Source organism: Chroicocephalus ridibundus, chromosome 8, assembly GCF_963924245.1.
Source record: "Chroicocephalus ridibundus chromosome 8, bChrRid1.1, whole genome shotgun sequence".
In the NCBI taxonomy this organism is placed as follows: Eukaryota; Metazoa; Chordata; class Aves; order Charadriiformes; family Laridae; genus Chroicocephalus; species Chroicocephalus ridibundus.
Window position 1 is genome coordinate 1,960,341 of NC_086291.1, and position 17,872 is coordinate 1,978,212.

General features: G+C 59.2%; 1 protein-coding gene across 2 annotated transcripts; it reads left to right on the plus strand.

Moving 5' to 3' along the window:
* Nucleotides 1-4,107: 4,107 nt before the first annotated feature.
* SLC35D1 (solute carrier family 35 member D1) lies at nucleotides 4,108-17,558 on the plus strand. 2 transcript variants are annotated; one of them, XM_063345195.1, is made up of 13 exons: nucleotides 4,108-4,317; nucleotides 5,054-5,087; nucleotides 5,185-5,271; nucleotides 5,549-5,616; nucleotides 6,075-6,146; nucleotides 7,281-7,349; nucleotides 7,628-7,730; nucleotides 8,061-8,153; nucleotides 11,620-11,687; nucleotides 12,040-12,118; nucleotides 13,498-13,580; nucleotides 14,949-15,067; nucleotides 16,066-17,558. In XM_063345195.1, the coding sequence occupies exons 1-12, from the start codon at nucleotides 4,115-4,117 to the stop codon at nucleotides 15,055-15,057; spliced, it is 1,068 nt and encodes a 355-aa protein (XP_063201265.1). In that variant the 5' UTR covers nucleotides 4,108-4,114; the 3' UTR covers nucleotides 15,058-15,067; nucleotides 16,066-17,558. The 2 variants fall into 2 exon arrangements, with proteins under 2 accessions (XP_063201265.1, XP_063201264.1); XM_063345194.1 differs by having other exon boundaries at nucleotides 14,949-17,558.
* The last annotated feature ends 314 nt before the right edge of the window (nucleotides 17,559-17,872 follow it).

The window sequence follows — 17,872 nt, forward strand, 5'->3', positions numbered from 1 at the left end:
GCTCAGAACTCCCGGTAGCTTTGGCTTTCCTCCGAGGCCGGGTGTGCCCCCCAGCCTTTCCCAACCCCATCCTGCCTTCGGGGCTCTCTGTGATTTTCTTAGCTTTTTCCTTACAGCCCGATGTCCGGAGGTGGAAACACCTTGCCAGCATTTTGCTGCCACGGAGAGGGTCCCTCCAGAGGCTGGCATGGGGTGGCATGGCACGGCACGGCACGGTGTGGCGTGGCATGGCGTGGCATGGCGTGGCGTGGCGTGGCATGGCATGGCTTCTCCCGGTGCTCCCCAGGAGCACGCGGTGCCTGTTTCCCTTGGGACCCAGGGTGCTCCCCAGCCTTTTTCCAGCCCATCGTCTCCGTGTCACGCTCGCTGTGCCCAGCCCAGGGCTGGGGTCAGTCACCCCCTTCCCCGCCAGCGCTCTCTCCCGACCCCCAACCTGCCTCGGTCGCACCGAGCGCTTGCACCCCTTCTCCGCCGGCAGCACCCATGTTTTGGGGGGCCACCCGTCACCCTGAATTCAAGCAGCCAAGAAGGCGCCTGGGGGAGCGCGGGGGCCCCGCTCCTGCCTCTGCTCTAGCGTGACTTTCCCGGCCACCCCCGCGCAGGCGATTGCATCTCGCAGAGACTTCCTCGCTGGCTGCCGAGAACTGCCCCCCACCCGCCGCCCCCGCCGGATGCTGCCGGGTCCTGCCACCTCCTCCCAACCCCACCGACCTCCCGTCAGCCCTCCTCCCCTGGGGGTTGCCGGGGGGCAGGGGGGGAACAATCCTCTGCAAAACCTTTTCCCCCCGCCGCCCGGGATGTGCGCGCCGCCCCGGAGTCATCGCCAGTTTGGCACTGGGGAGAAACCTCTGGCTAAACTGGCGGCTAAATGAGATTAAGATTAAACCGGATTAATTGAACTTTTGTTATCTTTGGTGGGCTCGCTGCTGGTCAGGCACAGGAAAATTACTGCGGTGAGTCAGAGCCTTAGTTTAGCAGGAAGGAAAGGTCGGGTCAGAACGGGCTTTGGTGCCAAAAGCCAAGCACTTGTGTCATACCCAGAGCTGTGCTTGGCACGGGGGACACGGGGGACACGGGGGACACGGCCACCCCAAGCACATGGTCCTGCGGCAGACACCAGGCGTGTCCCCTTCTTGCCATGCCTGCAGCGCCGCAGCCGCACATTCCGCTGCCGACAAAACCCGTTCACCCACAGGGTACAAATATTTGGCCTTAAAACCGCGTGGTGGCATTTGTGCCACAGCAGCCGACAGGAGAACGGGGGGTGGGGGGGGTCCGCAGGGGTTCCCCAAGCGCCAGCAGGTCTGTCCATCACCGCGGGGTCACCGGTGCCACCGGGGGGGACACGGACGTGCCGGTGGGAGGGCAGGCCTGGGAATCGGGGCCGCTTGCGTCAATCCCGCTGGCACCAGAGCCCGGGCAGGATTAGGTTCCTTTCTGCTGTCGGAGGAGTAAATATTTCCAGGTCCAAGCCCGCACTTCGGCCTGATAAGGATGGACAGGACTTAGCGCAGGAACAAGGAAGGTGATGCCAGCGCGACAGCTTTTTTGATTGTGGGTTTTGGCCAGGCTAAAAGGGCATCCGAGATATGGGAAAGTCGCTCCCAGGTTTTACAGTCGGTCTGTCCTTCCTGCAGCGGGTGTGAGCCATGTCGGGGGACGGCCCCCGCTCCTCCTGTGCCCCTTCGGTGGGAGTGGGGGAGCGGCGGCGACATAAATCGGCCAGGGGGGAAAAAAAAAGGAAAGTTTGGGCAAAGAGTTTGCTTCTCCCCTGCAAGGCGGCGGGGGTGAGGGCGAGCGTGCCGGGGCGAGCAGCAGCTCGTGCCCGCGGGGCCACAACACCCTGTTTGACGCTGGAGGCTGCAGGGGTTTGGCTGTGCCCAGGCAGGTCTGGATGTGGCAGGGACATAATCGGGGATAAAGCTCTCAGAAAGGGGCCGCTTCCCCTGCAAAAACCCACCGTGGCCACGGGTAACAAACACCCCGCAGCTGCTTTATCTCCTCCTGCTGGGAATGACCCCAGAATGCTGCGGTGGCCAAGCTGGGGCTCATCCCTCCCAGCACCCAGCCTGCGAGACCCCCTGCCCACCCTCCATCTCCCCCCCCGCCGCCGCCACCCCCTGGGTGCAGCATCATCCATGCTGGCTCTGCCCCCCAGCCCTCTGCTGTCCCCGGCTCCCCCAGCTCCGAGGGGGCTGCAGGACAGGGACCCCCCCCCGCAGCAGGCACCCCATCCGGGTGGGAACGGGCTCCCCGGCCGGGAGCGGGATGCGTGGGTGATGGAAAGCAGATACCAGGGCAGTGAGTGCTCGAGGTGTATGTGTTAATTCTTGTCTTCCAGCGAAATCCTTAATAACGCTATTTTTTCTGATGTAACCTATAGCAGGGTGTGGTTTTTTTTTTTTTCTCTCCGAGCTGCTTTATTTGGGGATTTTTCCACTTGGCAGAAGGTGGCCCTGAGGGGAAGATTTAATCTCTGGAAGGGAAAGGCCCGGTGCCAAAATCCCGCCCGCAGGGTCACCCAAGGGCGACACCCCACCGGTGACAGTGGTGACAGTGTGGGTCTGCCCCCCCCGCCTGCGCCCCCCCGCCCCCGGTCCTGCTGCTGGGGCACCGCCATGCCCCCACCCGGAAAAAAACACGTGCCACAGTGTGTTTGGAGTCTGTGTCCCCTTGTCCCTGCCATGCCCCCCACCCAGTGCCATGCCCCACTGCCCTCCCCATGCAATGTCCCCCCCATTACTCCCCCATACCAGGCCCCTGCGCGATGCCCACATGCCAGGCCCCCCCGCACACTGCCCCCCCATGCCCTCACCCCACGAAATTCCCCCCACGCCACTCCTCTGTGCGATGCCCCCCATGCCAGACCCCTGTGCCATGCCTTGTGTGATGCCCCCCCCCCCTTTCCAGACCCCTCTGCCATCCCCTCGTGCAACGCCCCCCCCCACCAGACCCCTGTGCGTTGCCCCCCTACTCCACACCCCTGTGCAATGCCTTGCCCCCCCCAACAGTCCCCTGTGTGATGCCCCCCGAGAATGCCCCCCCACTCCAGACCCCTGTGCAATGCCGTGCCCCCTCCACCCCCCCGGCTCACCCCTGTGTGATGCCTTATTGCTCCACCAGACCCCTGTATGATCCCCCCACCGTGCAATGCCCCCCCACTCCAGACCCCCGTACAATGCCCCCCCAAGCCAGACCCCTGTGCGATCTCCCCCATGCAATGCCCCCCCCGCCAGACCCCTGTGTGATGCCCCTCCGTGTAATGCCCCCCCACTCCAGACCCCCGTGCAATGGCCCCCCCCGCCCGGTCCCTGTGCGATTCCCCCCGTGCAATGCCCCCCCCCCACGCTAGACCCCCGTGCAATGCCTTGCCCCCTCACCCCCGCCAGACCCCTGTATAATGCCTTGCCCCCCCATGCCCGACCCCTGTGCGATGCCCCCCGTGCAATGCCGTCCCCCCCGCCAGATCCCTCTGTGATGCCCCTCCGTGCAACGCCCCCCCACGCCAGACCCCCGTGCAATGTCCCCCCCCAGCCAGACCCCTGTGCGATGCCCCCCCGTGCAATGCCCCCCCCCTCCAGACCCCTGTGCCGTTCCCCCCCGATGCAATGTCTCCCCCGCCAGACCCCTGTACGATCCCCCCCCGTGCAATGCCCCCCCCTCCAGACCCCTGTGCGACCCCCCCCGTGCAACGCCCCTCCCTCCAGACCCCTGTGCCGTTCCCCCCCGATGCAATGTCCCCCCCGCCAGACCCCTATGCGATGCCCCCCCGTGCAATGCCCCCCCCCTCCAGACCCCTGTGCGATGTCCCCCGCTCCAGACCCCCGTGCAACGCCCGCCCCCCCCGCCAGACCCCTGTGTGATGCCCCTCCGTGCAGTGTCCCCCCCCGCCAGACCCTTGTGCGACCCCCCCCCCGTGCAATGCCCCCCCCCCAGACCCCTGTGCGATGTCCCCCACTCCAGACCCCCGCGCAATGCCCCCCCCTCCCCTCCAGACCCCTATGCGGTGCCCCCCGTGCGATGTCCCCCCCTGCGGCAGACCCCTGTCACCGCCCCCGTCACCGCCCCGCGGCTGTGCCCGCCCCCGGCCCCGCCCGGGCCCGCCCCCGCAGCCATGTCGTCTTCAGCGGCGGCGCGCAGCCGCCGGGCCGGGGCCGAGGGGGGAGCCCCCGCCGGAGCCCCCGCGCCCGGCGATGCGGAGCGGGGTATGGCGGCGCCGGGCCTTTCGCTCTGCCTCAAGCTGTTGGCGGCGGCCTTCTACGGGCTCAGCTCCTTCCTCATCGTCGTCGTCAACAAGAGCGTCCTCACCACCTACGGGTACGGCCTGCCGCGGCCTGCCGCCCTGGGCCTCACCGCCCCCCGAGCCGGGGCGGGGGGCTCTCGGCACCGCGGGCCCTCGGTGTGTCCCCCCCCGGCACCCCTCCCTTGGGCGCTGTGAGCCTGCACCTCCACGCCCAACCTCCCCCCGTGCATGCACCCCCACCCTTGGGTGCCATGCATGAGCCCCCCCCCCCCATCCCGGGGGCCAGGCACCCCTATGCATGCCCCCCCCCGCCTTGGGAGCCCATTGCACCCCCCTGCTGTGGGGCTGGGTCCCCCCCTCTATGCACACCCCTCTTTCTTCCCCCCACCCCCCCGCGAGGAGTGCTGCCAGCCCCCCGTGGGTGCTCCCCTCTTCCCTTGGGTGCTGTGTCCCCCCCCTCCCCCGTGCATGGACCCTCACCTTTGGGTGCTGTGTGCTAGCAGGCACACCCCCCCCCCCGTACCCCCCTATCCTTGGGGGCCAGGCACCCCTATGAATGCCCCCCCCTCCCTTGGGGGCCCTTTACAGCCCTCGGCACCTCTCTGCTGTGGGGCTGGGCACCCCCCTTATGCACACCCCCCCCCTCCTTCTGCTGCCAGCCCCCCATCCCGTGGTGGCTCTGCAGGTTTGGGGGGCTGGGGGCCGCCGCTGTCCCCCTCCCCGTGCTCACAGCGGGGGGGTGCGCGGCTGCTGGGCTCCCCCTGCCCCGCGCTATGGGTGCCCCCGCTGATCTCTGCTCTCTGCCCGCAGGTTCCCCTCCTCGCTGTGCGTGGGGCTGGGCCAGGTGAGTGGGGTCGCCATCCTGTTCCCCCCGACCCACCCCCCATGCCGGGGGGGGGGCTGTCGGGTTGACCCCCGCTTCCCTCTCTGCTCTCTTGTAGATGCTGGCGACGGTGGCGGTGCTCTGGGCGGGCAAGGCGCTGCGGGTGGTCAAGTTCCCCGACCTCGACCGGCACGTCCCCCGGCGGGTAAGCCCCCCTCCCCGTGGCCACTAAGCCCCCCTCCCCGTGGCCACCGGGGGCTGTTCGGCAGGGGGATGCCCATCCCGGTTGCCCCGGGAGTGGGGAGCCTGTGGCCACGGAGCCGCTCCAGGCTGAGGAGCTGGGACACGTGCGCATGGGACCGTTTCCGTGTCGGGGTGGAAATAGTTTCATTTATATCTATAAAATGGGGGTGCTGCTGGGGGGGCTCCCTGGCTTTCCCCGGTCACTCACCTGCTGCGTTATCCTCCTTATAATTTTCCAGACCTTTCCTCTACCTCTCCTGTATTTCGGGAACCAGATCACAGGACTGTTCAGCACAAAGAAACTGAAGTACGGATGGCTTTTCTCTACCGGGGGGTCCTTGGGGGGGCTGGGCTGGGGGTGTCCGGTGTTCATGGGGAGCTACTGATGGGCTCTGAGGCTTTGCGGGGGGGTGGGTGACCCGGGCAGGAGCTGCTCGGGGCGATGCGGTTCATCCTCCGCCCACGCCAAAACCAGCCACGTGCGTGTTTCCCAACGCTTTTCCCCCCGAAGTGGGGAGGGAGGGACGGGGGTCTGGCCCTCGCCCACTGTGGGTGAGGGTCTGAGGGTGTCCCCGGGTCCCCCACCCTGACACAAATGATTAATTTTCGGGTGTGGGGGCGATGCCATTCCCATAAGGAAACGAGCCAGCTCGCCCGTGGCTCTGTTCTCCGAGCTCTTATCCCGGGGGTGCCGCTCTGCGGGTGGCCACCGAGCCGGGGCGGGAGGAAGCCCTTCCACCCCGCTCAGCCTCCCTCCCCTCGCAGCCTGCCGATGTTCACCGTCCTGCGGAGGTTTTCCATCCTCTTCACGATGTTTGCCGAAGGATTCTTGCTCAAGTGAGTCTTCCCCGCGCCTTTTCCGCAGGGTGATACCGGTTAGAGTCGGGAATGGCTGAAGGGCTCGGGATGCCGCACGGCGTCGGGGTTTCGGTGTGTGTCGGAGTCCCCCTGTGGTCTGGGGGGGGCTTTGGGTCCCCCTTGTGATCCAGGGGCGCCTTTGGGTCCGGTCCCCTTGTTGTCCGGGGGCCTTTGGGTCTCATCCCCCCCCTTGTGGCCCGGGGGCTGGGGCAGGGGGGGCTTCTTTGGGTCTGGGTCCCCCCTTGTGGCCTGGAGCAGGGGGGGCTTTTGGGTCACTGGTCCCCTTGTGGCCAGGGGCAGGGGGGGGCTTTTGGGTCACTGGTCCCCTTGTGGCCCGTGTGGGGGGCTTTTGGGTCAGTGGTCCCCTTGTGGAGGGGGTGGGCTTTTGGGTCGGGTCCCCTTTGTGACCTGGGGGGGGCTTTGGGTTCCCTGTGGCCTGGGGGCTTTGGCTGTCGCTGGGTTTAGGAGGAGGTGAGAGTGCAGCAGCGTGTTGCGTATTCCCGTGCCGTGTTGCGTATTCCCGTGCCGTGCCCTGCGGAGCCGGTTCCCCGCTGCGTGCCCGGAGGAGCGGGGTGAGCCGAGGTGCCATGCCCGGCGGGGGGGGATGGATGGATGTGCTCTGTCTCCACTTGCCCAGCCATGCAGCGCAGTTTTGGCAGCGGAGGGGGCTGTGCCCTCTCTGTCCCTGACTCCCCTCCCTGTGAGGGCTTTTGGACCCCAAAACCACCCCTGCTGTGTGCCCGCAGCCCCCTCCCCAGGGCTGGCACCGCGGCGCTGCGCTGGTCCCATGGCTGCCCCGTGTCCAGCCGAACCCTCCGCCGCAACAGGCGGAATTACAGCACCCCATGAACTCGCACCTCATCGATGCCAAGCTGGGGTTTTTGGGGGCTTTTTTGTCTTGTGGTTTGTTTTTTGTTTTTTTTTTTTTTTTTGTTTTTTTTTAACTCAGAGATAATTGTCTGAAAACATCTTGCTTTTACTTGCTGCTTCCGCACGGGTGGGTTTGCTGGGGGTTTTCTCCCCCACCCGGTACGTGCTGGGAGGAAAGCGCCGCGGTGCTTCAGAGGAGATGCGGCGGTGGGTGACGGCGTGTCCTCCCGCCTCTCTTTGCAGGAAGAAGTTTTCCTGGAGCGTTCAGATGACGGTGTTCGCTATGATCATCGGTGCCTTCGTGGCTGCTAGGTGAGCTCCTGCTTTGCCGGGCCCTCTCCCCCGTCTCCAGGGTCCCAGCGAAGGTGAATCGAGTACCACGGCACATCCCAAGAAGAGAGTAAATGCTGAGTTTTTACCCTCAGACATGCTCTCTAGTAGGAAAGAATGTTTTGCCGGCCCAGTCCTTCCTCCCATGAGTAACTTTTTCTGACAACTTACTGGCTAAATGGACGCTGGAAGGAATCTCTGCACAGCTCGGAGCTTTAACTTACGGCTTGGTTTGTTGGTTTTTTTTTTTTTTTTCCCAGTGCCGACTTGGCGTTCGATCTGGAAGGATATATTTTTATCCTTATTAACGATGCCTTAACAGCTGCAAACGGTGCCTATGTGAAACAGAAGCTGGATTCTAAGGTAGGCTGAGCCGTCGGCGTCCTCCTGGCCATCGCAGCGTTGCGCCTGGTTGGGCATCTGAGGGGGCAAAGCAGAGATAGGTAGATAGATATAAAAAAATAAAATTAGAAATATATACATTTTCATATTATATATAAAAAATAGAAATATATACATTTTCATATTTTTTATATATATAAAAAAATAATAAACCCAAACCTTTCAACTCTTCTGTCTCTGCGAATCCCACAAGGATTTAGCTCGCACAGCCGGCCCTCAGTAGCAAGATGAATAAGGTTTTCTGTCCCCGTTCGGAAGCAGCCGAAGTACACAGACGTTTTTTATTTCTAGGAGCTGGGAAAATACGGTCTGCTCTATTACAATGCACTGTTCATGATCCTGCCCACCTTGACCATCGCCTACTTCACCGGAGACGCGCAGAAGGTAGGATTCCTGCCCCCAAAAGCCAAATCTTTTGGGGCACGGTACCTTGTGGGCGAAACGGGTTGCGTAGAAGAGCATTTTATTGTTATAATGCACTTTTCTGTAATGCTGAAGATGGGAAGCTATAAAGTAGTTCGTTATCCCCGGTTCGCAAGTACGAAGTGCGCGGGTCTGAGGGAAGAGGCTGGGGCGAAGGATGGGGTGAGGCCGGGTTTTGGGGGCAGGGAGCAGCAGAAAGTAACTGTAAGTCTTAACATTGGACTCTAAACCCACAGAATTGCTCCATTCGAGCGTTTTTGTAATGCTGGAGGAACAGGGAAGTGCGAGAGCGAGAAATAAGCGAAACCAATTATTATTTAAAACCAAGAAATCGAGTATTTTTAGAATAAATGGACTTCTTCAGACTTCTCTCCCTCCTTCCCTCTTGCCGAATTGCTCCGGAGGTCGCTTTGCCCCTGCTGCCCCATCAGGGCACCATCTGATTTACATGCGGCTCCGTCTACTTAAACTTTTATATTATTATTATTTATTCTTATGAGACTCACTTATGTGCAGCTCTGTACTGGGTTAACGCACCTCTCATCCCTCTCCGTGGGCAGGGAAGGCAAATGGTGAAGGTGTTGCCCACCCCGTGGGTGACAGCTGAGGGTGCTGGTGGCCCAGCAGACACCCCCGTCCCCTCCTGTCCCCCCCCAAGCCGTGCCCAGGCAGGGAGAACCTGCTGGGTTGGTGGTTTTTTTTTTTTTTTTTCCTCATTAGGGGCTTAATTCCCTATAAGCAGTCGCTAAGATAATGAGCTGCGATTAGCGAGGAGAAGCGATTGCGCGGGGTGAGGGGAGCTCAGACCCTGCCCTTCATAAAGGGCGACTCAGTGGGATGTATTTGGGGATAAAGTGCTCATTTAGAAGCAGGAGCTGGCGCATGGGGAGCAAAATGTTGCTCTGTTCAGCCCGTGAAGAAAATGGCTTTTTTTTTTTTTTTTTTTTGGTTGTGCGGTGGTGTTTTTTTGGTGGTTTGGGTTGTGTTGTTTTTTTTTTTTTTTTTTTTTTACCCCTGAATAAACTTCTTTTTCCCTGGCCGAGCTCCTGGCAGCCGGAGGCGGACAAGGATGCGCTGTGTTGGGGCCGCTGCCAGGAAATGCCACGTTTGCAGCCTGATGAAAAAGCCCCTTGTGCAGGGCGTGCAGCTGAACGCGCCTGGCGCGGGGACCGGGGGGGGGTCCGGGATGGGGCGAGGGGGGTTGCATAGGAAACCCTCCCACCCCGCTCCTGCATGTGGATGTGTTAAAGCTTGTAGCTCGTTAACAAGCATCAAAGGTAACGATGGTGCCTTGTCATGCCAGGCTTTGCCGGAGGCAGACATGGGTGTGCTGATGGCGGCGGGCGAAGCCCTGCGGAGAATTCCTGGGGCTGAAGGGGATGAACACGAGGAAAAACTACTGTGAGGGTGGCAGAGCCCTGGCGCAGGCTGGCACAGGTGGAGTCTCCGTCTCTGGAGATATTCCAAACCCACCTGCACGCGTTCCTGTCCAGCCTGCTCTGGGTGACCCTGCTCTGGGTGATGATCTCCAGAGGTGCCTTCTAACCCCCACCATTCTGTGGCCGCCTGCAGGAGGGTCCCCCCCAGGCTGGCAGTCCGTGTCCCTGGGGAAAGGCACCATCCCGGCTGCCTGGCGGGATCCCCGGGTGCTTGGCAGCTCTTCTCTCCCCTGCGCTGGTCACTGCCGGGCTGGGAGGGGAGGTGGGGGGACCGGCCGTCACCTTCTGCCCTCACCTCCTCACTGCACCACGGACTGGCTGGGGCTGGCAGGACCTCTGGAGCTCCTCTGGCCCAGCCCCTGGAGCAGGTGGCCCAGGACCGCGTCTGGTTGGGCTCCGGGTATCTCCAAGGATGGAGAGTCCACCACCCCCCTGGGCAACCTGTGCCAGCGCTCGGTTGCCCTCACAGGGAGGAGCATTCCCTGATGTCCAGGGACCTCCTGTGTGTCAGTTCATGCCCGTGGCCTCTGGTCCTGTCCCCGGGCACCCAGGACAAGCCCATCTCGGCCCCCTCCCTGCGGGGTCTGTGCCAGGGGTGAGACCCCCGAGCCTGCCCTGCTCCAGGAGCAGCCCCCGCTCGCCCGGCCTCTCCTCACGGGAGATGCTCCAGGCCCTTCGGAGCCCTGGTGGCCCTTCCTGGACTCCCCCCAGTCCGTCCATGTCTCTTTGCATTGGGGAGCCCAGCACTGACCCAGCACCCCGGGGGTGGCCTTGCCAGTGCTGAGCAGAAGCGAAGGATCCCCTCCCTCCACCTGCTGGTGGCATGTTGCTGGCTTATGGTCACCCTGGTGTCCCCCAGGACCCTGGGGGTGTTCTGCAGAGCTGCTTCCCAGTGGGGTGCCCCAGCATGTCCTGGGGCAGGGGGATGTTCCTCCCCAGGGACAGGACTTTGCGCATCTCCTTGCTGAGCTGTGTGAGGTTCCATCTGACCAGTGTCCCCAGCCTGGCCAGCAGCACCGCCCGCTGCAAACCATCTCCTGCTGCTGGAGCTTTGTCCTCGGAGTCATCCCTGGAGCTGCAGCTGGCACAAGCGTGGGTTCAGCTGTGTGGAGCGTAACTTTAAAACAAACAAAAAGCCCAGAAGAAGCCCTACTGTGAAATGCAGACTTCCTTTAGCCGTTTTGTCGGCACCGTCCCCAGAGGTTAAATCCCCCCAGGATGTGCTGTCTAAGCCTCGTGGTTTGCAATGGAGGAACTGCCAGGAGAGCAAACAGCCGGGTGGGTTCTGGTTCTTCCCACTTATAGAATCACAGCATGGTTTGGGTTGGAAGGGACCTTAGAGACCACCCAGTGGCACCCCCTGCCCTGGGCAGGGACACCTCCCACCAGCCCAGGTTGCTCCAAGCCCCGGCCAACCTGGCCTTGAACCCCTCCAGGGATGGGGCAGCCACAGCTTCTCTGGGCAACCTGGGCCAGGGGCTCACCGCCCTCACAGCCAACAATTTCTGCCTCACATCTCATCTCAGTCTCCCCTCTTGCAGTGTAAAACTGTTCCCCTCATCCCATGGCTCCCTCCCTGCTCCAGAGTCCCTCCCCAGCTTTCCCGGAGCCCCTTGAGGGCCTGGCAGGGGCTGGAAGGTCTCCCCGGAGCCTTCTCTTCTCCAGGCTGAACCCCCCCAGCTCTCTCAGCCTGTCCTCCCAGCAGAGGGGCTCCAGCCCTCCCGGTATCTTCCTGGCCCTCCTAGGGGCCACTTGTAGGACTGTTATTTCCCATTTTTTCCAGGATTGGTGCTGGCTGCTTCTGCGGGTTGGAAGTGATGCCACCATGGGCAGCCTTGCTTCCCCAGCCCCAGGGTGTCACGCTGCGGGGTGGGTTTTGGTTTGTTTTTTCCTGCTGTGACATGAAAGCCGGCATCGGGGGTTTGTTTCTTGTCTTGCTGTGAATTACTGCGTTTCCTCCCCTGAGGGCCGGGCTGTGTTTCTTGCAGGCGATGGCGTACCAGGGCTGGGCGGACACGCTCTTCATCGTGCAGTTCACGCTGTCGTGTGTCATGGGGTAAGGACGCACGGTGCTGCGGCGGGTGCTGCCCGTCTCCCGGGGCTGGGGACAGCCGTGAAGCTGGTGGTGGGGTGCTGGGGACGTGTCCCTGTTCCAGAACTAGTCCCTTTTGGTGGCCTGAGCCATTCTGGCTTAAAAAAAAATAAATATATAAATCTTTAGACCTGATGGGAACACCGTTTCAGGGAGTTGTGGCGTATGGAAATAACTTCTTACCCTGCTCCAGTGCAGGTTTAGCCAAAAAAAGTGGTATAAGTACTGCTCTAGAGAAAAGGGGGAGAGACGCTGGGATGAATGGCAGCACACGAAGCGTGTCCGGGAGCCTGACGTTGGACTCTTCCTCCTGCAGGTTTATTTTGATGTACTCCACGGTTCTTTGCACTCAGTATAATTCTGCGCTTACAACTACAATAGTTGGCTGCATTAAGGTAGGTGGTTTCTCTGCTCCCAGGGCCCGGCATCGCGGTGGCCGTCGCTTGGGGCTCGTATGAAGCTTCGGCTGTTGGCAGGGGGGCTCTGAGCACTCGGGACGTGCCTGGCACCACGGCTCTCCCCAGTTCCACGTGGCCGGAGTCATCTCGTACCCGGGATGTGCGGCTGGTGCTGCTGCCGGCAGGAGTTATTCCAGCAAAAGCCATGAACAGCTTCGGGGCATCCACAGCCTCCCTGCATCCCTCCTGGTGCCGGTCCGGATCCCCAGCTCTGCCCACACCGGCAGCGCTGTTGGCTCGGCAGCAGCACGGGAAGGGCTGGACGGAGGTTCCGGGGATTTTGCTGTGCTCTGCAATGGCTTGTTTTTTTTTTTAATTTAATATTTTTTTTTTGCTACTGTCTGGAGTAGAGAGAGACTTACAGAATACAATCACAGCATGGTTTGGGCTGGAAGGGACCTTAAAGGCCACCCAGTGGCACCCCCTGCCCTGGGCAGGGACACCTCCCACCAGCCCAGGTTGCTCCAAGCCCCGGCCAACCTGGCCTTGAACCCCTCCAGGGATGGGGCAGCCACAGCTTCTCTGGGCAACCTGGGCCAGGGGCTCACCGCCCTCACAGCCAACAATTTCTGCCTCACATCTCATCTCAGTCTCCCCTCTTCCAGTGTAAAACCCTTCCCCCTCGTCCCATGGCTCCCCTCCCTGCTCCAGAGTCCCTCCCCAGCTTTCCTGGAGCCCCTTGAGGGCCTGGCAGGGGCTGGAAGGTCTCCCCGGAGCCTTCTCTTCTCCAGGCTGAACCCCCCCAGCTCTCTCAGCCTGTCCTCCCAGCAGAGGGGCTCCAGCCCTCCCAGCAGCTCCGGGGCCTCCTCTGGCCCCGCTCCAGCAGCTCCATGTCCCTCTGCTGTGCGTGTCCCAGGGCAGTCACAGCGAGCAGCCGTGCGTGGCTGATTGCTGTCCCTGTATTTATCTTCCCTGGGGCTCATGATGTGCACAGTGCCCGGGAACAGCCGTGATCCTCTGGGTCACCTCGGCCCAGTGACCCCGTTGCAAAAAAAAAAAAAAAAAAAAAAAAAAAAAAAAAAAATAATAAGACGAGCGCTCCTGGGTGTTACTCTGGGTTTAGTGCTGGGCTGGAGAGGAGGGAGAGCATGGCAGCCCGGCGGTGGCACTGCCCCAGCAGCCGGAGTCGCCGTCCAGGTGTTCCTCAGCAGCTCTGAACCCCGAGTCCAGCATTTCCACCACTTGCCCATTCCACGCTCGCTGCGTCCGGGGTTTCCGTCTCTGTGGTGCTTCAATGCACAGAGCAGACGTTCATACATTGTCTCGGGCGTTATAGAAACTTATGCTCTTGTTCCTCGAATCCTGTTCCTTTGCAGAATATTTTAATAACCTATATTGGGATGTTTTTCGGAGGAGACTATATTTTTACATGGACGAACTTCATTGGTCTAAATATCAGGTAAGAACGTGGGGCACTTGCAGCCCTTATTTATGATTTACAAGTGAAAATTGCCGTGAAGCTGAGATGGTTTGACCGGGTACATGCTGCTTTCAAAAAAAACCCCTGTGGAATTGGTATTTCTGACACAGCAGAGGAGCGACACTGACCTGCATCTCGCAGCCGCTCACTCCCTGCGAACAGCCCGGGCCGTGGGGAGCTCCCAGACGGACGCGGGTTGTTTTAAAGCCGGGAGAACAAGCGAGCGTGTTCTAGCAGCAAACGTAGGTTGTTCTCACTATTGCATATCTGAATGGTGGAATCGCAGCCTGGTTAGAGTTGGAAGGGACCTTAAAGGCCACCCAGTGGCACCCCCTGCCCTGGGCAGGGACACCTCCCACCAGCCCAGGTTGCTCCAAGCCCCGGCCAACCTGGCCTTGAACCCCTCCAGGGATGGGGCAGCCACAGCTTCTCTGGGCAACCTGGGCCAGGGGCTCACCGCCCTCACAGCCAACAATTTCTGCCTCACATCTCATCTCAGTCTCCCCTCTTGCAGTGTAAAACCCTTCCCCCTCGTCCCATGGCTCCCCTCCCTGCTCCAGAGTCCCTCCCCAGCTTTCCTGGAGCCCCTTGAGGGCCTGGCAGGGGCTGGAAGGTCTCCGCGGAGCCTTCTCTTCTCCAGGCTGAACCCCCCCAGCTCTCTCAGCCTGTCCCCACAGCAGAGGGGCTCCAGCCCTCCCAGCAGCTCCGGGGCCTCCTCTGGCCCCGCTCCAACAGCTCCGTGTCCTTCTGCTGTTGGTGCCCCAGGGCTGGAGGCAGCGCTGCAGAGCTTGGCGGGGGGGCAGGTCTCACAAATCCTATAATTAAGGTAGCCAAAGAAGTATATTTTCATTTGTTTCTTTCACCTGGTATTTTAGCACAGCTTTTGGAAAAGTCTCCTCTCTGGTCTGGGGTGTATTTCAGTATCGTGAAAAGTCTCTGCTCTCCCCCTGTCCTTCAGTGGGATCCTCCAGTGGTGGAGCAGGTCCAGCATGATGCTAGGGACTCGGGCTCGTAAGCGCTTGGGCAGGAATTAAACAAAATATCTGTTTTTTGGGAGGAAAACAGAGAATTTTCTTGCGAACTGATGCTTGCAGTGGATCCTGGACCATTGGCATCCCTATTTTTTTTTTTTGACTTTCTTTCAGCCCGTGGTGGTTGCTGCTGCCCGGGGCAGGGCTGTGGGACCAGGAACGGTGGTTGGTGTCAGGGCAGTGTCTCCTCCGGGCTGCTGGTGGCAGGTTTGCCCTGTGCGGTGACAGTGACACTGACACTGGGCCTGAATGAGCTCCAAGTGAGCCATCGCTGAGCTGGGATGTCTCATTCCTCCTTCTCCCTCCTCTTTTGCAGTATTGCTGGAAGCCTGGTGTATTCCTACATCACTTTCACGGAGGAGCAGATGAGCAAGCAGTCCGACGCCGGCCTCAAGCTGGATATTAAAGGAAAAAGCTCTGTGTGATCCGGGAAAGGTGATTTTCTTGGAATCAACCGATTCCTGTTCAGCTGATCACGGGCAGAATGCGGGAAGGAATCCGGAGCGTCTGCCACGGAGTAACGGCGATGCTCTTAATTTGCACAATCTAGATTGCTGCCTTCACAAATTATCGGGAAGATAACTGACCGCGCGGTGAAGAATCCCTCTTAATTAAGTCCAATCGTGAGGAATTAATGGGTTTCTAATCACGCTGAGATTAGAAACCGTGGCGGACCCCCCTCTCGCAGGGGAGCGGAGCGAGGCGGGGGAGCACCTTGTAGCCCCCCCAGCAAAGCTGCTCCTGCAGGATGCTCCTGGTTTGGGCCAAAACCCTGTTGATGAACGTTCAGTGCTCCCTGAACTTACATTTGTTAGTGTTGGGGTGTGGTTTTTTTGTTGTTTTAACCCGCTTTTAAAGCTGGGTTTGCCCTCCTTGGTTTCTAAGAGCCCTGCAAGCATTCACCCCCCTCCCTCCTGCCCGAGGGCACTTCCCCAAGGCTCAGGGACCTTCCCAAGGGGAAGGTGTTACCCAGCACCGTGAGCTCAGCAGGGCCGGCAGCCTCCCTCCAACCACCATGGGGCCGGAATCCCTTGGATTTGGGCAAGCTGTGGCCGTGCCAGGGCTGGTCCCGGTGGAGGGATCCAAGGGGGGGTCGCCGTGGGGTTGGCAGGGGAGCTGGTGTCCCACCCAGCACGCGGAGCCCCTCTGTGCGGGCCATGGGCTGCCGCTCCCTCAGGCCCCTTCCACCCCTCCGCACCGGCCACCGGGGCCCGAATCCCGGTGTTTTGGCAAGCGGCTGGGGAACTGGTGGGGCGGGTGGCTTGTCCCCGCAGCACCGAGGGCACGTGGCGTGTCCCGCGCTGTAGCACCAAGGCCTCTCCCGCGGGTCTCTGATGTAACGTCAGCTTGGGGTTGTGACTTGTTAAAAACAAAACAAAAACGGGATTTTTAATATGTCAGGCAGTGCTAACTGATTTTTTTTTTTTTTAAAGGTTGTCTTACACAGCACTTCTTTCTACATCTCTTTGGATTGTCTCTTGATTTAAAAAGAATTGTTTATAATTTTGGTTAAAAAAAAAAAATAATTTGGTAAAACTCTTGAGGTTTTTGTATACGTTCCTTTGGTAAGCAGGACAATAGCTTCTCTCGCCAGTGGCATTTCTTTCTGGAAGATATTCGTTAAAAAAAAATCTAAAACTGCTGTTTGGCGAAGCTGCGTTTATTGAAGTGCTTAACGTTGGAAGTTTTTATATTGTGACGGTGAATTTTTCTGTAACGGTGCTGCAAAAGCCCCATGTGCTGGCAAACCTGCCATTCCCTGCGCTGCCGCCCGCTCCGGAATCCCGTCGGAGTTACTGGTGCCCGTACTGGTTCCCAGCAGCCGGACGGTGCTGGTCCCAGCAGCTCCCCCCTCCTTCAGCCGCACCTGGGCGCTCGCTTGAACAGAAATATTTGCAAATCACTTTTCCGCCACGTTTGCTCGGAACTGGGCCGTGCCGAGGCGTCGGCAGTCGGGATGTCCATTCTGTCACAAGTTTTGATTTTTTTTTTTGTTTGGGTTGTTTTTTGGTTTTTTGTTTTGTTTTTTTTTTTTTTTTTGAATCTACTGGTTAGATTTGTCGGCCAAAAGGTAAAATATTTTTAAAGCTTATTTCGTTTGTAACTGGGCCCCCCTCAGTGCCAGGGTCTGGATGGTGTTGTATACACTGGGAAAGCACAGAGCTCCTACAACAGTATTTTCTATGCTATTAATTGACTAAAAGTTTGTTTTCTATATAGAATCTATCTACAAAATGACCATTTTAGTGATTAAAAGGGTGACCGTTTTAGTTGAATGTATGGCAGGCTTTCTATGTCGGTCAGTGATGATAGCAAAAAAAAGGATTTTATGTGCCTATGTATTTTTGTACTGGCTTCCAATAAACCAATGACCTTCCCTCCTCCTCTTCCTCCCTCGCCTGCTCTTCCTCTCCCGCAGCCAGCCCCGGAGTACTGGGGCCATCAAGGCTGATGGGGAATAAAACTGGGGTGCAGTCTTGTGCCTTACCGGGCTTTCGATTTAAGAAATAGAAATGACCCCGCAGGTAACCCACCGCCCTGCCTCCTCCCCTCCGTCCTCCGTGGCAGCGCTGCCGGGAGCGACCCGGTTTTAGAAAGAAACGGTTCAAAGTTGAATCAGAAAAAGGGTATTTTGTTGCTGGGGGTTTTCCCCGCAGCAGCTCGAGTCGCGGCCGCGCTGCCAGCAGGGGTTGGGGTGTTGGCAGCGATGCTCTGCCCCCTCTTTTCATCGAGAAACTCAGGACATTTTTTTTTATGCAGACAGTTCTGTTTAAAAAAAAAATAAAAATATTTTAATATTTTAATAAGCTTTTTCAGAATTGCAGACAGGGAGCGGGGATAAGAGAAGGGAATGACTAACAGTGCAAAATTACTATGTGTGGAAAGAAAAAACGTATAAAACTAATTTGTAGATTTTGTGTGTGTAGCTGTTTGTTGGTTGTCTCTTTCTTTCTTTTTTTTTTTTTTTAATACCACGGCTAATCCTTCAGAGAGCCCAGCAAGGATTTGTTCTGTTGAACTGGGTTCTCCGTTCAGGCCGTTAAAGCACGGGATGAATCCAGGAGAGCCCGCTCCGGCTGAGCCTGTCACCACAGTGCTTGGAAAAACACCCCCGGTGTCACACGCGAGTTGGGATCTTGTCTTTTTTTTTTTTTTTTGAACCACATTCCAACACTTCCGGGCTCCAAACTGTACTGAAAGCTCTTTAAAATGAAATCAAAGTTACTCTATTTCTAGGAT